General features: G+C 40.0%; 1 protein-coding gene across 1 annotated transcript in view; it reads right to left on the reverse strand.

Moving 5' to 3' along the window:
- LOC114548025 (glutamate receptor ionotropic, NMDA 2C) overlaps positions 1–18,487 on the reverse strand; it is a 42,912-nt gene that overhangs the window by 15,457 nt on the left and 8,968 nt on the right. Inside the window, exons 4-9 of the mRNA XM_028567671.1 lie at positions 15,051–15,116; positions 14,017–14,205; positions 12,909–13,249; positions 12,338–12,452; positions 7,594–7,805; positions 592–760 (exon numbers count right to left, since the gene is read on the reverse strand). Of these exons, the coding sequence (XP_028423472.1) occupies positions 592–760; positions 7,594–7,805; positions 12,338–12,452; positions 12,909–13,249; positions 14,017–14,205; positions 15,051–15,116 (1,092 nt within the window). The remainder of the gene's footprint in view (positions 1–591; positions 761–7,593; positions 7,806–12,337; positions 12,453–12,908; positions 13,250–14,016; positions 14,206–15,050; positions 15,117–18,487) is intronic.

Raw genomic sequence — 18,487 nt, forward strand, 5'->3', positions numbered from 1 at the left:
GTATCATATTTCAGTTTAGGAGCCTCCTGGATCAGAAAATAAGCAACCATTTGCCAAAATAACTTTATGAAGTGATAATATATCAGTGTTGTGTTTACAGTTTTGCTGCACGATCCACCAAGAGACCATCAGTTAATTCAGCTTTAAAGTAATGTCTTACTTTTGTTGTTTGACTTTGTATTTGGACTACATGGCGCTAAAATCATGCCTACAACATATCTTTTAAAAGGGTATTCTTTTATTTATATTTATTTATTTCTAAAATAATCCTGTTGAGGTCAACAGAATTATTTTGGTTAAATGAACTGAAAAGACAAATAAAGAACAGTAACTATCACTGCAGTCTTCCTTCAACATGTACTGCTGTTTTTGATGATATCTATGGTACAAACGACACTTACCTCTAATGTAATTAGGGCATGCCATAGCCCAAAGCTACATTTATTTTAGTAAGATCTGTGAATGAACATTTTTAAAACAACTTGCTCTAATAATCGTCTGGAGATGGTCACTATGCGACTCAACCCAGCCACACCAGCTGCTGCATTCAGGGACTTATCCTTCTTTAAATAAGTCGTCCCTCAGTCTCACCTCCCCAATCATGCCGTTCCAAGTCCCACGAACCAGCTTGCCATGTTTCCCGTTGGTGACCAGGTAGAGGTCATAGGAGAACTTGATGGTGCGGGACAGTTTCTTCAATATGTCTATGCAGAAGCCCTTACAGCACAGTTTGGTGTAGGACCCTGCGTGGCCGATAATACTGAAAAAAGAATGAGAAAAAAAGCAGTGTCACACATACAGTAAATAAATACAGTTTTTTTATTTTACATCTTGTGATCAAAAAACCCTCTCTGGCAGCTGGGACAATATTTAGCTTTGTAAACTTGAAGCTGTTGTTGTGCTTTGTTTCTGAGAGTGTGAGAGCTAAATAGTTGTGGACTCTCATGCTGACAGTGACCACTGTTTACGGCAGCGAAGGGCAGACGATGGCTGGTTCATTAGCTAAAATCAATGTCTATAACAAGGTGTCGATGGAGACAGAGGAGGCGCCAAAAAATTGCAAACATACACACACACACACACACACACACACACACACACACACACACACACACACACAGAGGCAGTGTGATAGAGCCCACAGTGGATGGTTGAGTGACTGTGATGGCTTCTAATCAAAGGCCATTAAGGTGTGTAGCATGTGAGAGACACTCACTTCCTCTGTATGGCCTCTCTACTTAATGGGGTGTAGAAGAAGAGAACAGAAGGACAGGAAATGGTGAAAACATAATAGAATAAAAAATAACGGAGAGACACCAAAAGCAACCGTGGACAATAAAAGTTAAACGCACACAGATTGAAAGAGACGTCGACAAACTTCCTGAAAAAACAAACAGCTAGAGTGGAAAAATTACAAGGCTGAATCCCTGTGTGTGTGTGTCTGTGTGTGTGTGTGTGTGTGTGTGTTTGTGTGTGTTTGTGTGTGTGTGTAGAACTACTTCACTACTGTACTTAAGTACTAAAAGGCTGTATCTGTACTCTACTGGAGTATTATTTTTTTTTCTCCTACTTCCACTTTTACTTGAGTACATATTTTCGATGAGTTTAATACTTTTACTCCGATAAATTTTCTTTTTTAAAGAAAATTTTTTGGGGCATTTTCGGCCTTTATTTCTGACTGGACAGCTGAAGTCATGAAAGGGGAGAGAGAGGGGGGAATGACATGCAGCAAAGGAGCCGCAGGTCGGAGTCGAATACGTGCCCACTGCATCGAGGAGCAAACCTCCACACGTGGGCGCCCGCTCCACCAACTGAGCCATCTGGGCGCCCACTCCGATACATTTTTTATGTGCTACATCGTTACTCGTTACAATTATAAAAATGTTACGAATCATAAAAATTGTTACGAATCATAAAAATGTTACGAATCATAAAAATGTTACGAATCATTCCAAACCCACATTATCACTGCCAGAGCGGTAGATGGCTCTGTCACCAGGTTTGATGAAGCTGATCATCACTGAGCGAATCAAAGTCTTATAAGAAGTTCTGCCTCTCGCTCTGCTGCCTGCCTGCATTGAGAACACTTGAGCTTTGTTAGTTTGTTTTGAGATCAATAACCAGAAACACCACCAGAAACACCTCAACTTCGAGTGATCGTGGTGGTGAGGGTGAGGGTGAGGGTGAGGAAGGAGACCACCCCTGGCCCTACTTAGAGTCCATGTTTTCATTTGTTGGAGTGAAAGAAAATTCATATAGAATGAAGTGCCTACTCTGCCTCACAAAAGATTGCGAAATAATGGCCTTCAAAAATTCACCGTCAAATTTGAAGAAACATATCAAGGTAAGTTACAAATATAATACACAAATGGCACACCACCTTGAGCTATCAGTAAGCGCTCGCTAGCTAGCTTACCCGCGGGTTTCCTGTCCTTGTACTCCTGCTACAGCCAAAGGAATTGTGAGTGTCTTTTAGGCTAAACATTTGAAATAATATTAACAATATGATATTCAAATTTTTGACTGCTTTCTTTAATACCTACATAACACAATACTTGTATTTTTACTTGCAGTACTTGAGTAGTACATTTTATTAAATAAACTACTTGCAATACTTAAGTGTCAAGCAAGCACAAGCTCAAAAAAGAGCATGTGAGTGAATAAATGAGCGAGACATTGAATGGAAAAGGAGTCAAGTGAGTAATTAACATTCAAGTTGATTATTTTCAACAAGTTCATTTCAGGCACATTTTAAGTGTTTTTGAAAGGCTTGCTTTTTTCACAGGAGTCAATAGCTCTGATAAACGCTGTGTTAATTAATTGCTGCAGGAGCTGGCCACCTGTCGTCATTATACACACTCCACTAACAATACACACACACACAAAAACACATTTAAATTGGGCCGTCTCTCCCCGCCTCACACACAAACACATGCACACATACAGTATCCTTGGAGGATTAGCAGCAGTTGGGTTGTGTGGTGTGTTCTTCATAAAATGCCCAGAAACTAGTGTAGCATGTAGGGGAGCCCCATGAGGGAGTGGGAGGATTCTCAGGTGAACGATAGACAGGAAGCACACAAGAACAACCAGCCTGACAAGGTGGCGGCTTCAGTTTGGAGGGCAAGAGCAAAGGAGGACCGATGGAGGAGGCGGAAGAAGAGGAGGAGCAGGAGAATTGAAATAACCACCACTGTGATCATGTAAGAATGATGAGGTAAAGTTAAAGTCCTACAGTCAACGTGAATGGGGACACTGTCATGTTGACTTCCTAATGCCACAAATATGCAAGTCCAAAACATAATTGTACGCTGTAGCATGACGATTTACCTTGATTAGACCAAAGGGACCAAAACCATTAAAAAGAGCCCCAGGCCAAAAGCACACAAAGATACAAGCAGTATATTGATACTGCAGTACACAATTTACTCCCAATGCCAGTTGCCAGTGCAGGAAGTTATGTACCCTTTTTGTAGCGAAGGGTGGAGGTCAAAATGGTGAATTGACATGTAGCTCACTTGCCAATAATCTCCATAAACACATAGTTGCATAAGAATGCACAATATGTAGGCAACAGGATATTAAAGAACATTAACCATTATCCAGGTTTTTGTAAAATTCTTTGTTTATCAAAATTCTTGGCAATTGATTTTTGTTTTTCAAAAACTAATCAAATTATCAACTAATTTAGCATCTGGTCACTGCATGTTGTGCTATATCACAAAGCCGGGGTCTTTAAAGTAGGATTTTAGAGTGGAACTCCTGCTCTTAATCAGCGCAGAGAGGTAGGCTCAGTCTTCTGGCAAAGGAGGCCATCATCTGTCCAAAGAAAGGATTTTTAATGAGCAAGACAAAAAGTTCTAATCACCCTAAACATCTGCTCTGTGGGGAAGCTGCTTCGACCACACAGCAAGATTAACTGATTTAAACAGAAGCCTCTCACCCTCTCTCTTTCCTTCTCCCTGTTTGTTGGTCACCGTCCAAATGGGACATGCCAGCCTGAGAGAAATGGTGAAAGAGAAACAGAAAGAGGGTAGGATGGGATAACATTGTCCCATGCTATGACAGATGTCCCTATGTCGGACAGATAAATCTTCTTTACTGGCAATCAATGTGCCATCGCGCCCAACAACAGCCGCTACATATCTCTCTCTATAATTAATGTGCCAGCCATGGTCAGCTCTGCAATCTGCATAACTGGTACACACACACACACACACACACACACACACACACACACAGAGACACATGTGGAGTGTGAACGTGAACATGGCATTTATAGGCTGAATTGTTTGTTTTCTGTTGTTCGGTTGATGAAAGGTGATCAGAATTGAAGCAGATTCCGATTTAACCGGCCTAAAAAAAAATTAAACATGAAGACACCACCATATATACCATCACATCACCTCTGCTCAGCAGCTGATGGTTCACATTTTTTACATCAAAAAATTTGGTAATTAAAGGAACTTAAGATGAATGCATGAAGGTTGCCACTGGATGTATTTATTGTGTATTGGCCAAATGTTGTCATCTAAAAGTTAGAATTTTCAGTATGATTGTCCCGTGACAAATGGAGCTGGCTGTACAATTGGTAGGGTTCTACTCTTGGGTAAGCTCCGTGCTGCAGGTAAACAACATTGCAGCATAAATACATAGTAACATGATCAATAACAAGCACAGAGAAAATCCTCCAGTGAAAATTAAGTTAGAAATAGCAAAACTCCAGAGTGCAGAGAGGATCTACAGTAGATGAAGGTTGGACTCCTACTTTCAGCCACCTTAAAGGACAATTCCGTGGTTCCCGTGGTCTTTTTACTTTCGCATGCCCTGACAACTAGCTTTATAAGCTAATTAGCGGTTTGCGATAAAACTGGTCACATTCAATTAGCATGAAAACATATCCCAGAGAATGGTCGACTCGGTATCCATGTGTTATTAACCCCTAGGTTCATTTTGCGCCGGATTTGTCCTTTAAGTCTTTAAATAAATGACCAAATCAGTGCAGTGAGGTGTAGTGGGTGTGACATTTAAAGGGCTGGCAGCAAATTTCAGGTTTTGTCTGTTCTCATGTGATTCCTGCATTCTATCTCTTGGTATGCTGAACAACATGTGTGTCCTCTGCTCACAATCACACATCATTAATAGATCCTTGGAAGGAGCACATTTCTTCTGTTGTGTTGTACCTCCACATACTGTACTGGAAAACAGCTGGAGAAGTCATTGCATTATGAATATTTTATTCTAAGTCCATAATTCAAACTGTTGGAGAATCAAAATCTCAGTTCCTCAGTTGCAGTAAGTTATTGTACACAGAAAACATGAAAGCTTTTAGAACCCTAATCTGCTCTCCTAGATGTCTCAGATATGCACACACATAAAGAAAACCATAAAAAGGCTTTGTAATCATTAATTAGCATTTCATTTCACGCTGACGAACAAAGTAAACCACTTGAATTAAATACATAGATATTATAAATTAACACTTTCTCAGAAGATCCAAGAAGAAACAATATGTCTGTGATGAGAAACGTGTGGCACCTCTGACTTATTATTCCAAAATGATTGAAGAACAGCTGGTTTTATGCATCACACTTTGTCTCAAATGTCATTTGCAAAGAACTGACTTTCAAATACAAATGAGAAACTGCAGACAGGAAGATCAAGAAGAGGTATTACGTGGCGTGTACTTCTCATAAGTCCAAGTCGAAATTATTGATGAAAAAGATCAGTTATAATGTTCAATTATATTCTAAATAAGTAAAGTCTGGAACTAATATTCCATCATGCACACTTGAAACAACCATCAATCTGAAACAAGTAGACAAGAGACCAGAGATCTTCATAACAACTGGGTTAAAATTTCCAGAAAAAAAAAATGAGCACGATAAGCTTGGCTCAGAGTGTATTAGTCATAATTTGAGCTCACATTTTTCATCTCAAAGGACATACACTATTGATTTTAGCAGAAGACCGTCATGTTATATAATATATTACAGACTTGTACTTCTCTTCTCAGTGTTTTTTATCATGAAGACATTGCGTATTCCTAACGAGCACCAGTTGTAGGTAGTCAGAGGTAATAGCTGTTTAATTAAATAGCTGTTTTCTGCCATGCTGCACTCTGAGTTTGACACCAGAGGTGTGGTTTTAAAGTGCTTAGACACTCAGCACACACAATTACTCTGTGTTTAATGAAGTGTGGAGGTTTGCAGTGTCTACTCAGAACTAAACTGGGGCAGAAAAACAGACACAAAACTGTTTAAATCAGAAACTTTCTGCTCAAATAAACAGTTGAGCCTGACTGAGCCGGAGTTCATTCTTGACACTAAAAACAGCAGCTAACAAAACAATCTCAATTCGAGTTTCACCTATGTCGTGTTTCCACTGTACAGCTCTGCTTAACTCAATATTCACTTTTTAGGTAATAGTACTTTTTCTTTTTTCGTTTTGTGAATACAACAATTGGGGTCGCTATTGATGAGCTTGGCTAGTAATGATTCTCTCTGACAAATCGGGGGTCTACATTGTTTTAACTTAGCTCACTTGGAACCTCAAACAATGTGGTACAAAACCAGGTACTATCCACAACTTTTGCTAATGGAAAACAAAAAAAGAGTGAGTCGAGTAGAGTTGACAGCATCACTTGCTTGTTCTGGAGCTTCTGGACTAAATGGACCTTGCGTTTTGTTGTTGTTTTGCCAGCTGCTGTTTCCAAAGTCAAAAATGAACCGTCAAACTCAACTTTTAAGTCAACATGGATGCGAGGATGCTCAGAATCCTGGAAAGTTTGAGCCTAGACTACATTTTCATTGCAACAGAGCAAACTGAATCTGCTGTTGAGGACACTGTGATTCAATTGAAAGCTCCAGTACAAGAGAGTTAAGGCCCCTGTGTGCTTTCACGCTATCCAAGACAAAAGTAGACAATTGTGAGAAAAACATGCTGAAATGTATTGCTGTCCAAGATTGTCCACCAACAAAATTCAGACAATGTAACTGCTGCTACAATCCACGTTTAAAAACCAACCAATCAGAACACAGCATGACACACAATACCTTGGCACGCTAGCGTAATGCTACAACACATTTACCTCAAACTCACTTTGCTAAATCAGGATTTCATGATACCCTCTTTTCCTAGAACCAAGACTGGCTTCACAATATTCTCCTCTTTATTTGAAGAGGTAATAAAAGGAACCAACATTTGTAGCATAAAAAAACTTTTTCGTAAGTCCAACGTATTTTGTGTTGCTGCGTGGAGACCTTGTTGAAGGCCTTGTTGAAGGCCACAAATGGAAATGCGTTGGTCCCAAAATTGATGTTGTACAGTGTGAAACCGATTGGCATAAGTGGACTATGAGTTAAATTTGGTTTAGGGTTAGGGGAGTCGAAAATTGTATTTGAATGAAAATTAATAAAAACATTACAAACCTGACCAATATTCAATACCAGCTTTGGATACTTACATTTTTCCATACCCCAAAAAATATTGGGGTTTAATACCCAGCACTATCTGTGTTGAATTTGTATGCTTACATTTACATATTTGTGCACATGTAACAAGCTGTACATGTGTTTGCGTTGCTGTGTGTACCTCTCTGTTTGATTGGACTGCCGCCTGCAGGGCACCGTGTTGCGGACACATGTACCAGTGCCTGGGTCCACATTCTCGACCATGACGAATGGATGCTCCTCCAGCGTGGCCACAGTCAAGTGACGGTCATCAGACACCTGTTCCAGGAAGCTGCCATATCGAGGCCAGACCGGGTAGCGAACCTGAAGGATCCCTCGGGCGTACGTACCCACCTGGAGAGGTAGGGCGAGAGACAAATAAGTCAGTGTTATCCTGCACACATGTTTGAATCTCAGCTTTGACCTTCTCTGCATATCAGCCCCTTCTCTCTTCACCTGTCCTGTCTTATCTTACAGTACTTCACAGGATGAATGATTTTTTATTTTTTTATTTTAAAAAAAGGACATTTGCATGTGCTGACCTGGCTGAAGAGGGTTCAAAGATGAAAGAAGAGTAGAGTTCATTAATGCATGAATAAGGAGACTTAAAAGTGTTTGAGTAAGACGTTTAAAAAAAAAAAGCCAGAATATAAAACAAAGAGCAAGCCAACTGTATCACATTAATAATACATCCCAGCATGTGTTGCCTTCAATCTGTGTTCATTTTGTTGACTGATTATTTAATTCTTTTTTTCACTTTAATAAATAAATTGAAATGTCACTGTTCACGAATGGGAACTGTTCAAGTGATTAGTGCTATTTATTATCTGTGTTTTTATGTCCTTGCGTATTTAAAGTATTTGCTGCTTTTGTAGAACTGCTTTAATATTGGGGGAAAAAAGCTTGCTGAACTAGCTGGAATCGCCAGATACACTGACAGACACAGAGAGACTGTAGCGAGGCGACTATTGAAAAACACTGTATTGAAAAAAAATGTATGTCACAGGGAGCCACTTCAGAACAGAATTGCTGTATAATGTCACATCACGCAATGAATAATCCCATTGATGTCGGCACTAAACTCCATGAAACCCTCTCTGTGAGAGCCTGGACTATTTGTCATATCAACCCAACCTAATGAGCCATACTGAGCTCAGCCAGCGCTGACTTACTGCACGTGAAACTTGCTCCCTCACAGCTTTAATGAGACCTCTTTTTCATACCAACTCTTGATGTGTTCTGCTCGCTCATACTAACGTTCTTCCTTCATCATACATGGATGATTTAAAATCTGCATGAAGGTACAGTATGATGTGCAAGACGGTGATTTGTTTCCCTGCACAATCTGTGAATGATAGTATCGCAGAGATGCTTTGTGAAGATCAGTCAATTCAATCTATCTTTTATGGGATGTCTCATCCTCTCATGGAGCATCTTAAGCAGAAGCTCTGTCATTCTCACACGGTTGGGAAGTGCCAAAACTGTTATTGATTGTTGGATACAATCACAGTATGAGGATCTTGGAAATTTCCCAATACTTCATGTTAGAAATCAAAGTAAATGGATTATTGAATGAATTTCTTTCATCAGATGTGAAACTTCTTCCCAGGGCAGCCAATTCAAAAATAACGTAGCGCTCTACCTGGAAGTATACAGCTGCTTTTCTTTTAATGGATGTCATACTAATGTTTGAAATCAAATGATTTATAGACTTAAACTTGATTTACTCAAATGTATAAATATGTCTCATTACAGATGCTGCCATTAAGTCATGGTCTCCTCAGACCTGAATGAATGAACCACTCCTCTTCTGCTGCTCACATCCAGTTCAAAACTCTGGTGCATCTGGTACCTGCTGGCCTACAGGGCAGCAAAGGGAGCCATTAGTCAGAGGCCCCTGTGGTCACTAGCCTCGGTCAAGGCTATTCTCAGTGGTGGAATGAGCTCCCCACTGAAGTTGGGACAGCAGAGTCACTGCCCATCTCACGCCATAGGCGAAAAACCCACCATTTCAGATTACAACCTTTTCTAGCAAATACATCTCTAAGCACTTTTACTGTTACTACTACTGAACATGCTTGTGCTTATTGTTCCTATGTGGTTTGAATGCACTAATTGTAAGTCACCTTGGAAAGAAGCTTCTGCCATACCATGACTGTAATGTAAGGTAAAATGTAATGCCTCATGAGTCAGTTGTTTCCTCCTAAAACAGTTGTTAATTTACAAATCCAACAGACATTGGAGCAACATTGACATTTATTTGGAGTTGTGTTTATGTCCAAGTCCAATAGTCACCCTCTTTTTAGCTCCGTCTTTGGTCTCCACCAACTTCTGAGACAAATATCTAGCTCCTAGATGATACACTATGTTCAACAGCTGGTCGCTAACTTTGATTGTTGTTTAGTGCTTTTGGCTAAAATCAGCTACATTAACATTGTACATAGTCTCCTTTTGCCAGACCTTCCTCCACAATGCTGCGGAGCTGCAGATGAAGGTCTGGCTAGTCCACACAGCATTCCGGGATGGTTTATTGCCATTTCTTTAAACCAATCAAAATTGTCTCCGCTTCACGGAGCCCAGGTGCTGCTGGAAAATAGCTTCTGGAAGGAACTTGTTTTGGCAGAACGTGTACGTTCAAAAGTTGTTTTAGTCGTGCAAAAAAAAACTCAGATTGGAACGATAGCCTAGCTAGATGTCTGGATTTACCCTGCAGAGATCTGAGGAGCAGTTTACCATAGTCCTCATTCATAGAATTCCAACACAAACAAAGTGGAAATCCTTTGTCCAAAAAAACGACATACGGCGGAATTTCCGGCGGCAACGGGGCAATCCCAGTGGAAGGTCGTGGATGAGCTCACTATTTATAAGATCAATGATTATGTACAATGTAGTCTATCTACATTGTACATAATCATTGATCTTATAAAAACATTGATTATTGCAGCCTTAAACCTTTTAACATATATTTATTAAATTGGATTCCACAAGTGAAACAATAGAGATGAGAAGAACAGGAAAAAGAGAAAAGAGAAATGAAGCATAGCAGAGGGGCTCAGCAAAGGAAGGGGTCTTTCCTTCCCAAAATGTTACCCAGCAGCATCAGCCTTCAAACAATGCTAAGGAACAACATAATCTTAAACTGTCAGGGTGTCACATTTGAATTGAATTGAAAAGAGCAAGTACACCAACACCTGTCACTATTACAGATGAGCTACATGACGTGAGAAGGGGGAAGAACAAGTAATAAGAGACCAGGTTGTAATGAGGACAAAGTGAAGAAGAATTTAGACACTTGAGACAAGTGCTGTGTTGTTGTCGATAGTGTGTGAACAACAGCAGTACATCTAAACCACACCTGACTCTGAGGACATGAGGAATTGATCTTGTGTTGGCTGCACAAGTGCAACTTTAAGTGCTGCACATAAACACATACAACCCAAACCCCACTTTAGCACAATTGCATGTCTGTGTTCATACACACACACATACATACACACCAGCCAGGAGGTGACATTGATAAAGTAGGTTGCTCTTTCCAGACCAGAAATAAATGAGTTCAACTGTAGCTGTGAGATTAGGTTCAGGTCTCTCTGTTTAGCAGGACTTTTTCAATACACCCTTGGGCTTTGAAAAGTGTGTGTGTGTGTGTGTGTGTGTGTGTGTGTGTGTGTGTGTGTGTGTGTGTGTGTGTGTGTGTGTGTGTGTGTGTGTGTGTGTGTGTGTGTGTGAAAATTGCAAGGAGTAAGAGAAGTGAATAATTATTCAACAGAAAACAAGCAGAACTTATTGATTTAAAATTAGGCTTACACTTGGTGATTCAATTTTTTATGTAGCCACTTTCCCTCAACCAGCCTTTTATTTTCAGCTTCTTCCAAAATGTATCTTGGCATCTCCAATGCAACAGCCATACACTTGTTGCATCCAGTCAAATGATATGTTTCTAAACTGTGTGGTGGGGGGTTGAAGAGGGGCTGCAGAGGGAAAGACGTGAGGTAAAGATGCTGCGTGAGGTGAAAGAGTGCATGCTGGTGTTCTAAAACCAACAGAAAGATAATGTTTTGAAGGTTGCCCCGCTGATTTGATAATTTTACCAACACGTCCAGCACAGTTGGAGCTGCAGCAGTGGATGTGACACACAACTCACTGAGGCAATTAAGATACTTAAAAACCATTAGCGTCTGATTGACGTTACTTACATACAAAAATCTCCTTCTCTGCCTCATAATTCAGTCAAATATGAACACACAGACATTATACACATTATTATCTCTGATGTCTATCGCAACTAAAGTCCAGAAATCCGCTTAGAGATCATAGAGAAAAACACGCTCCTTAAAACTCCAGAACTTGCTTAAGAATCAACAATTGTGTTTTAGATTTTTTCTGTAATCAAGTTACAGTTGTTTGTACATCCATATACATTGTAAACAGGAACTGCTAATCGGTAATTCGGCATAAATTTATGGTGTAAATTTGCTAAAAATAATATATTCAAAAAATACATCAGGAGCAATTGCGGTTCAGTATTTCGCTCAGGATGTCAAAATGACACCTCTCATCTACATTTGGCCTTTTATATACAGGAACAACAATACGCATACAAATAGAGATAGATCAAAACACAGACTACATGGCCAACAGCTGTTGTTAACACACTCACAACAATAATAAGGTTCTCTTGAACCTGTTCCCCTTAAACTAGCCTGAACACTAAAAATATAAGTTATTTTAATTGTCCATAAAACACTCCTCGCAGCCTCAGTAACCTGTGATTCCATAATGTGTCTGAGTCCTCCGTATGCAGTATATGGGCACGTAAAAGGACAATTGGTTCTGTGCTACTAGTGCCCACATGTTTTTGTGTTCCAGTTTCTGGTGCCCAGTACCTTGTCCCAGAGTCTATCCCGGTCCAGAGCGATAATGACCATGGAAGGATTGGAGAGGAAGCCTTGGTTGTTGAATGACAGATCTTTCCTTTCCCACGTCACATTTAGCATGTGTCTGCAAACCCACAGAAACATAAAGTTATACAAAAGTATGTAGCATGCAATCAAGGACTTTGATTCTACATCACTCGAGAATTTGCATAATTATTAACACAGATAAACAAACACACACAATGATCACCTCCTAATTAAACCTAAAGCTCCCCTGGAGAGCTTAATCTAACATAGGAGACTGGAAGTAGCTCATTAGAGGATGGGAGAGGCAGCTGATTGGTGGAGGCCAAAGTGTTCCTACTGAGTGAGTTCGCTGTCTGTTAAGGTTTACATCCTTGACAGACTGGGGCTGTGAATAATGAATACAGGTCAATTTGCATTTCAGAACATATGAAAAAGAGGTACAACATACTTTCACTTTATGCCATGTAGCTGAAGCTGAAGATGTGCTCTTCTGTTCGTGCATCAGTAATGATCACTAAAAGGAATTGTGTTTACTGACAAAAGTGTGACTCACCTGAACAGAGTATTGTTGTCTGAGTGTTTAGCAGGTTTGTTGCAGTCACCATGTCCCTCAGGAATAAACCCGTACTGCTTCTGGAAGCTCTCAGCCCCTTTAGCTACAATGGCGACACCCTCCCTCACCCTCTGCCGCAAGCTCTTTCTCCCCTGGTCCGTAATCACACCAATAACACCGACAGGGAAGCTGTCAGGTGGAGGTCTGTCGGGGTTGCCCACGGCCTGACTGGTGAGGATCCAGATGTAGCCTGGCCCCAGCAGACCCACCTCAGCTGCCTGTTGAAACAAGTACTGTGCCTCCTCATAGGAGCAATACGCCATCAGGACCTGAGAGTCCACCTGCAGACAGAAAATAAGTCTGTCAGAGAGATAACATCCTGAACATGCGGCACTGCTGTAGGTCTTAAAGAGCCTGTAGCACCAGCTGTTCCTGCGATAAACTTCCACCTGCTTACAAAGTTTTTGCTAAGTGGAGATTTAGGCTTTACAAAGTTAAAGCGACACCAATTAAAAAACTAAATTGAAAGATTGCATCGAACAGACTAGTTCTTACATGGACATTCGTTGAGCTTAATTGTTTAGACCCAGTAACTGCCAGTATGACTGTTGTAACTGAAAAAAAAACAATGCAGTTAATATTAGCTTGCTAACATATTACCCGTTTGGATGGAAAAGTAAAATAGGTAGGGAATATGGTGGACGTCTCTGATCTGACACTTCATCAACATGCTTTCTTTTTTAATTATTTAAAGTGGGAAGATTTTAAAAACAATAAACACAAAATAATGTCAACGTTTGGCAGGTTTTGTTAGTATAACATTAATCAGATAGGCCTATTTCCCAGTCACTCTAAACTGCATGAACATATTTGTCCATGTAGATATCAATATAATAAATGATTCCTACATTTAATAAATATTAACAGCATGCAAAAACTGTTATATTGGCAGTTATGTTACAGCTAATGCTATTTTGGTGGTGGTGCAAACTCATTTAGTAAAGTGCTAGTTTGAAACTAGTAAGGTTTTAACTTTACACACAAATTTAGTGATGAATTTAGGAGTAACTTGTGCAACCCAATCTGGGATTCGTATATCTCATTGTACCTGCTGCAGCATGCGCTTCGTCCTCCCATCATTTGACCCAACAGACATTTCTAGAGACAAGATATCCTGTAGATTCCACAGGAAATAGGAGGTATCTGTATAGGACTGAACTATATCCACAAAGGTGTCGTAGCCTGGCAGCAAGCTGGTGATCACTGCAAACTCGCCCCAGTCATACTCCTCCATGATCTGAAACATGGATGTATAGAAATAAAGGACTGCAATGATATTATCCAAGGTAAAGAGGTTATAAAATGTGGGATTTAAGAATGATTGCGGATATAAAATTGTGAAGGACTGATGATGAGATAATCAGTACTCTCACATCTGTATGATAAATAAGTAGCTTAAATCACCAGGCGGTTAGCTTAGCTTAGCTTACTGTAAAGACCAGAGACAGGAAGTTGTGTTTGTATGGATTGTATCTGTTTTGTATGGATTAAAAAAAATGTATATACCGTTATATAGTGAGCTTTAGAGGTGCTCACGGCAGATTTTGTTATATGTGGACATAGCAAAAGTGGTATCAATCTTGTTATTTAACTGTTGGCAATAATTCCTCTGTTCTATATTTCATTCTAAAGATGTATGGAGTCTAATGTGGGGTTTGACCACATCAGTAATGACAGGAACAAACTAGAAAGCTTTTATTATCCTAACTGATAAAAATAAAACGCATTTCATCACAAATACATCTGTCAATTTCACACTGCATATTCCTCAATTGTAGAAATGCTCCCACGCAATGATGGTGAAAAATTGGACGGAATTGAGATTATCTGCTTGACTCCCAAAACATCAGTGACATTAAGCTCTCTGATCTCATGAGAATTACAGATTGTAATAGTTTTTGGAAATCGGGCCAGAACTTCAGATCAGGGATACCCCGCTGATTGTTGTCCCTACATGGTGTTAATCAGCCTGAGAGGTCCCAGTTGTCAGGCTTGACCCTGTAACATTTTGGTATGAAGAACCTAGATTTCAATCTCCAAAATATTATGTTTAAATGAGGTTAGATACATGCTATGTTGTACCTTAAACATGCAGACAATCTGCTGCTCCAGAGACACTCCCATCTGCAGGAAGGAGGATCCCTCAGCCTGTAAAGAGTAAGAGATTCCCATTTAAGGATTCTACTGGGAAAAACCTTTATGGGGGGAAAGGTGAGTGACGCAACAGCATCTCTGGAGATGGTTTTGCTCAAAAACACTTCAGCATGGTGAATGTTTTCCGTCACAGGGGTTTGAAGCGGTTTCTTGATGATGAAGTACAGTTTTATTCTTTATTCAAATAATACCATGATGCCCAATTGCCGATCCATTTCTTTTAAAAAGGTTGAAAAAACATTGTATTTTATAAGAGTGTCAAACATGCACTTCTGAAAGTTGTATCACAAGTGCTGAATATCTTGAATAAATCACCAAATGAACATCTACACTACGTTGAACTTTTGCACCACAACAGTAGCAAACTGATGCAAGGTTTTTCAAATTAACTCGTCTGCTGCTCTTCATTTTAGCAGCACCTTTGACATTGTTACTGCTGCGGAACAATTAAATTTGGATAAAACTTCACGACAACTAGGACACTGCATTTTAAGAATTTGTCCTCTTGTACAATCAGCATACTATCACTGTTGAAAGTCATGACACAGTGGAACAGAATTCTAAATCCAATTAATTTGATGAGAAGTGACAAATGGGGAAAAAAAGAAAGGACTTAATGTTAGGTGCTCTGATTGGCATAGGGCACTTGATATAGCTTAATGAAATATTTAATCTTCACTTTGCAATGTCCTAAAAAGCATAATTGGAACGTTAAATATAAACAATAAAGCATTACAAATTTGGAGTAATAGATACAACACAGAAGATGCAGTAATGTGGAAAGGTTTGTCATGAATATTTATGTTACAGGTTCCACCTCTGTAGTCGCTCACATTCAACTTTGATTGTCCATATTCTGCCCCGATCTGGTACATGTGTCTCCAATCTGCGATTATCAGTCCTGCTGCTCTCTTTCTGTCAAGAAGGGGTGGTCCAAAGTATGCAAGTGTCTGTGTCTGTTAGCATACATTTGCATACCTACACGCTGTGTGTTGACAGATAAGATGGACGTTACTAGAGCCCGCTGAACCCATGTACTTCAAATAGCATTCAAATAAAGTAGGCTATAGGGATGAGAGGACTATTGAAGAGTGTAAGAGGGACTGGATATAGATACAAAGAGCAGAAATAATCAACTGATAGAGGAGAAAATATATTTTACATATAACATATTAATATATAAATATAACCCTAACCCTATATATATAACTGAGAAGTCAGCTAGCAACACAACACATTTGTGTCAGGAGTAACAGGTATATTCCAAGCAATGATTTGGTGATTTGCAGGTGAGGAGATATTTAGACATCTCTGACAAAACTGGGTCAAATTTGGATGTAAATCAACACTTTCTTTTACACATTTAGGTTACTTATAAGTGTTGTTTCAACAGCCTTTAAATTACTACGTTTCAATGTAAAAAATGTAGTCTTTTAAAAGCTGTTTCAAGAATGGTTGTATACAGCAGGCGAATGCCATCCCCCTTGTTGACTCATCGATACTTCATCTAACTGAGGTTTGTGCATGTTAGAATCTATGGCTCCGACCATGGCTCTGAAATATCCGTAGCCTTACTGTGCTGTGTATTGTTAAATTCATGGCGCTGTGCATGGTGCTGAAGTAGCAGTCAGATTTGTGATTTCGCCCTTCTGTCAGTTTTGTCTTGAATCTCTTCAAAATTGCCTACTGGTTGTATTTCTGTCAACAAAATTCAGCCTAGGGCTAGACAGGTCTAGACAGTTTTTGGCCTCCAAATTACCAAAACCATGTTTCATGGGCAGATGCACAGGACACACAAACAACTACATTCAGGTGTGAACTAGCTGCAAAACTAGAAACTGAAAGTTTACAAATTTAAATGAAATTGTTCCACAGTCTGGATGCCCTGTCCCTGCCTTTTTTTTTTTTTTAGATTGGACTGTGTATTAACAGAGCGTGGATGGAAGATCTAAGTACTGCAGGGCATAAGTGGACCTGTGATGTAAGCAGGTGCAATACCATGCAGGGCTTTAATACTACTAATACTAGTAATACAATTCTGAATTTGATTCAATACCAGACTGAGAGCTGGTGCAAGAAGGTGAATATCAAGGTAATATGGTATCTTTTTTTATATCTGTAAACTGTACAGCAGCATCCTACACTAAGTAGGGACAGGAAGTCTGGGGAATCTTAAAATACAGTGAAACACATGCATGGAGAGTGAGAGAGAGAAAGGGACACAGAGAGAGAGAGAGAGAGAGCAGATAGTGTTAAACTGCCAAGTCCCACTTGGGACCACATCTCAGATCTTCTCAGTCTGTTCTCGTCTCAGAGGTGACTAACTGTCATATCTCCTTCCTATTGCTCTTCCCTCTCTCCCACACCTCAGAGGCTCTGCAAAGCCCAAGAGAGCTGTGCAGTCCGAGGAATACCACAGGAATATCACAACTAGACTCTCCTTCAATCAATTTTACCAGTTTGGTTTGAGACTCACCTCTGGAGGCTAAAAGTCAGACCACTGACTGGGCTTCCACCAGAATAGCTATATAAATAGCAGTGCACAACCATGTCAGGCTGTCACTGAATAAATAAAAAAATGTCTCTGGATTGGCAGCCCTTGTTAACTATAGTGTCCGATTTCATGTGATATGACGGAGGAGTGGTGAGGTGCACATGTGAAGAAGTGTAATTAAAATCCAATTAGTTTTGTCTGAGCTATTAAACACACAAATAATGTAGTGACCTCCCTCGGGCCAATAAGTGTTCATCAAGTTCATCATCCAATTAGCAGCATCTTAAATTGTGAAAAATCAAACAAACTCAGAAGCAAATGTGATGAAAGACATCCACTCTCCCCTTACACAGTGAAATCAAGCAAGATTTACAACAAAATGACCTTCTTTTCCTTGTCCAACTCTCACGCTCGCACGCTCATGTGAGAAGACAGAGTTCACCCTCTCGTCCTCCACTTCCCAGCCGTCTTGTTCTCACCACCTTGGCAGTCCGGCTGTCACACACAGACGTAATTAGCAGTCCTACTGCAGGAGCGTATGGTAATGTGACAAGAGGACGGTGGACATGCTGGTTGCTCACACACTCGTCTCCTCCCACGGGGAGAGCTCTAAGCCGTCCCTCCCCCGTCAGCGGAGAAACCGGTCTGGGTCGCTCGCACACACAAATGCTCACTCAAATCATATGGACCCAATACATCTACACATGTACAGAATATGTCATTCTTTCTTCGTAAAGCTTATACATATGGAAGCTTCCATCTCCAGCGGTGGAAAGTACATTTTCTCAAGCTTTGGTTTCATTATTACCATTTTTTTCTGCAATGTAATACTTCTACTCCACTACATTTCAGTAGTAAATATTGTACTTTT

This window comes from Perca flavescens, chromosome 21 (genome assembly GCF_004354835.1).
Source record: "Perca flavescens isolate YP-PL-M2 chromosome 21, PFLA_1.0, whole genome shotgun sequence".
NCBI classification, from domain to species: domain Eukaryota; kingdom Metazoa; phylum Chordata; class Actinopteri; order Perciformes; family Percidae; genus Perca; species Perca flavescens.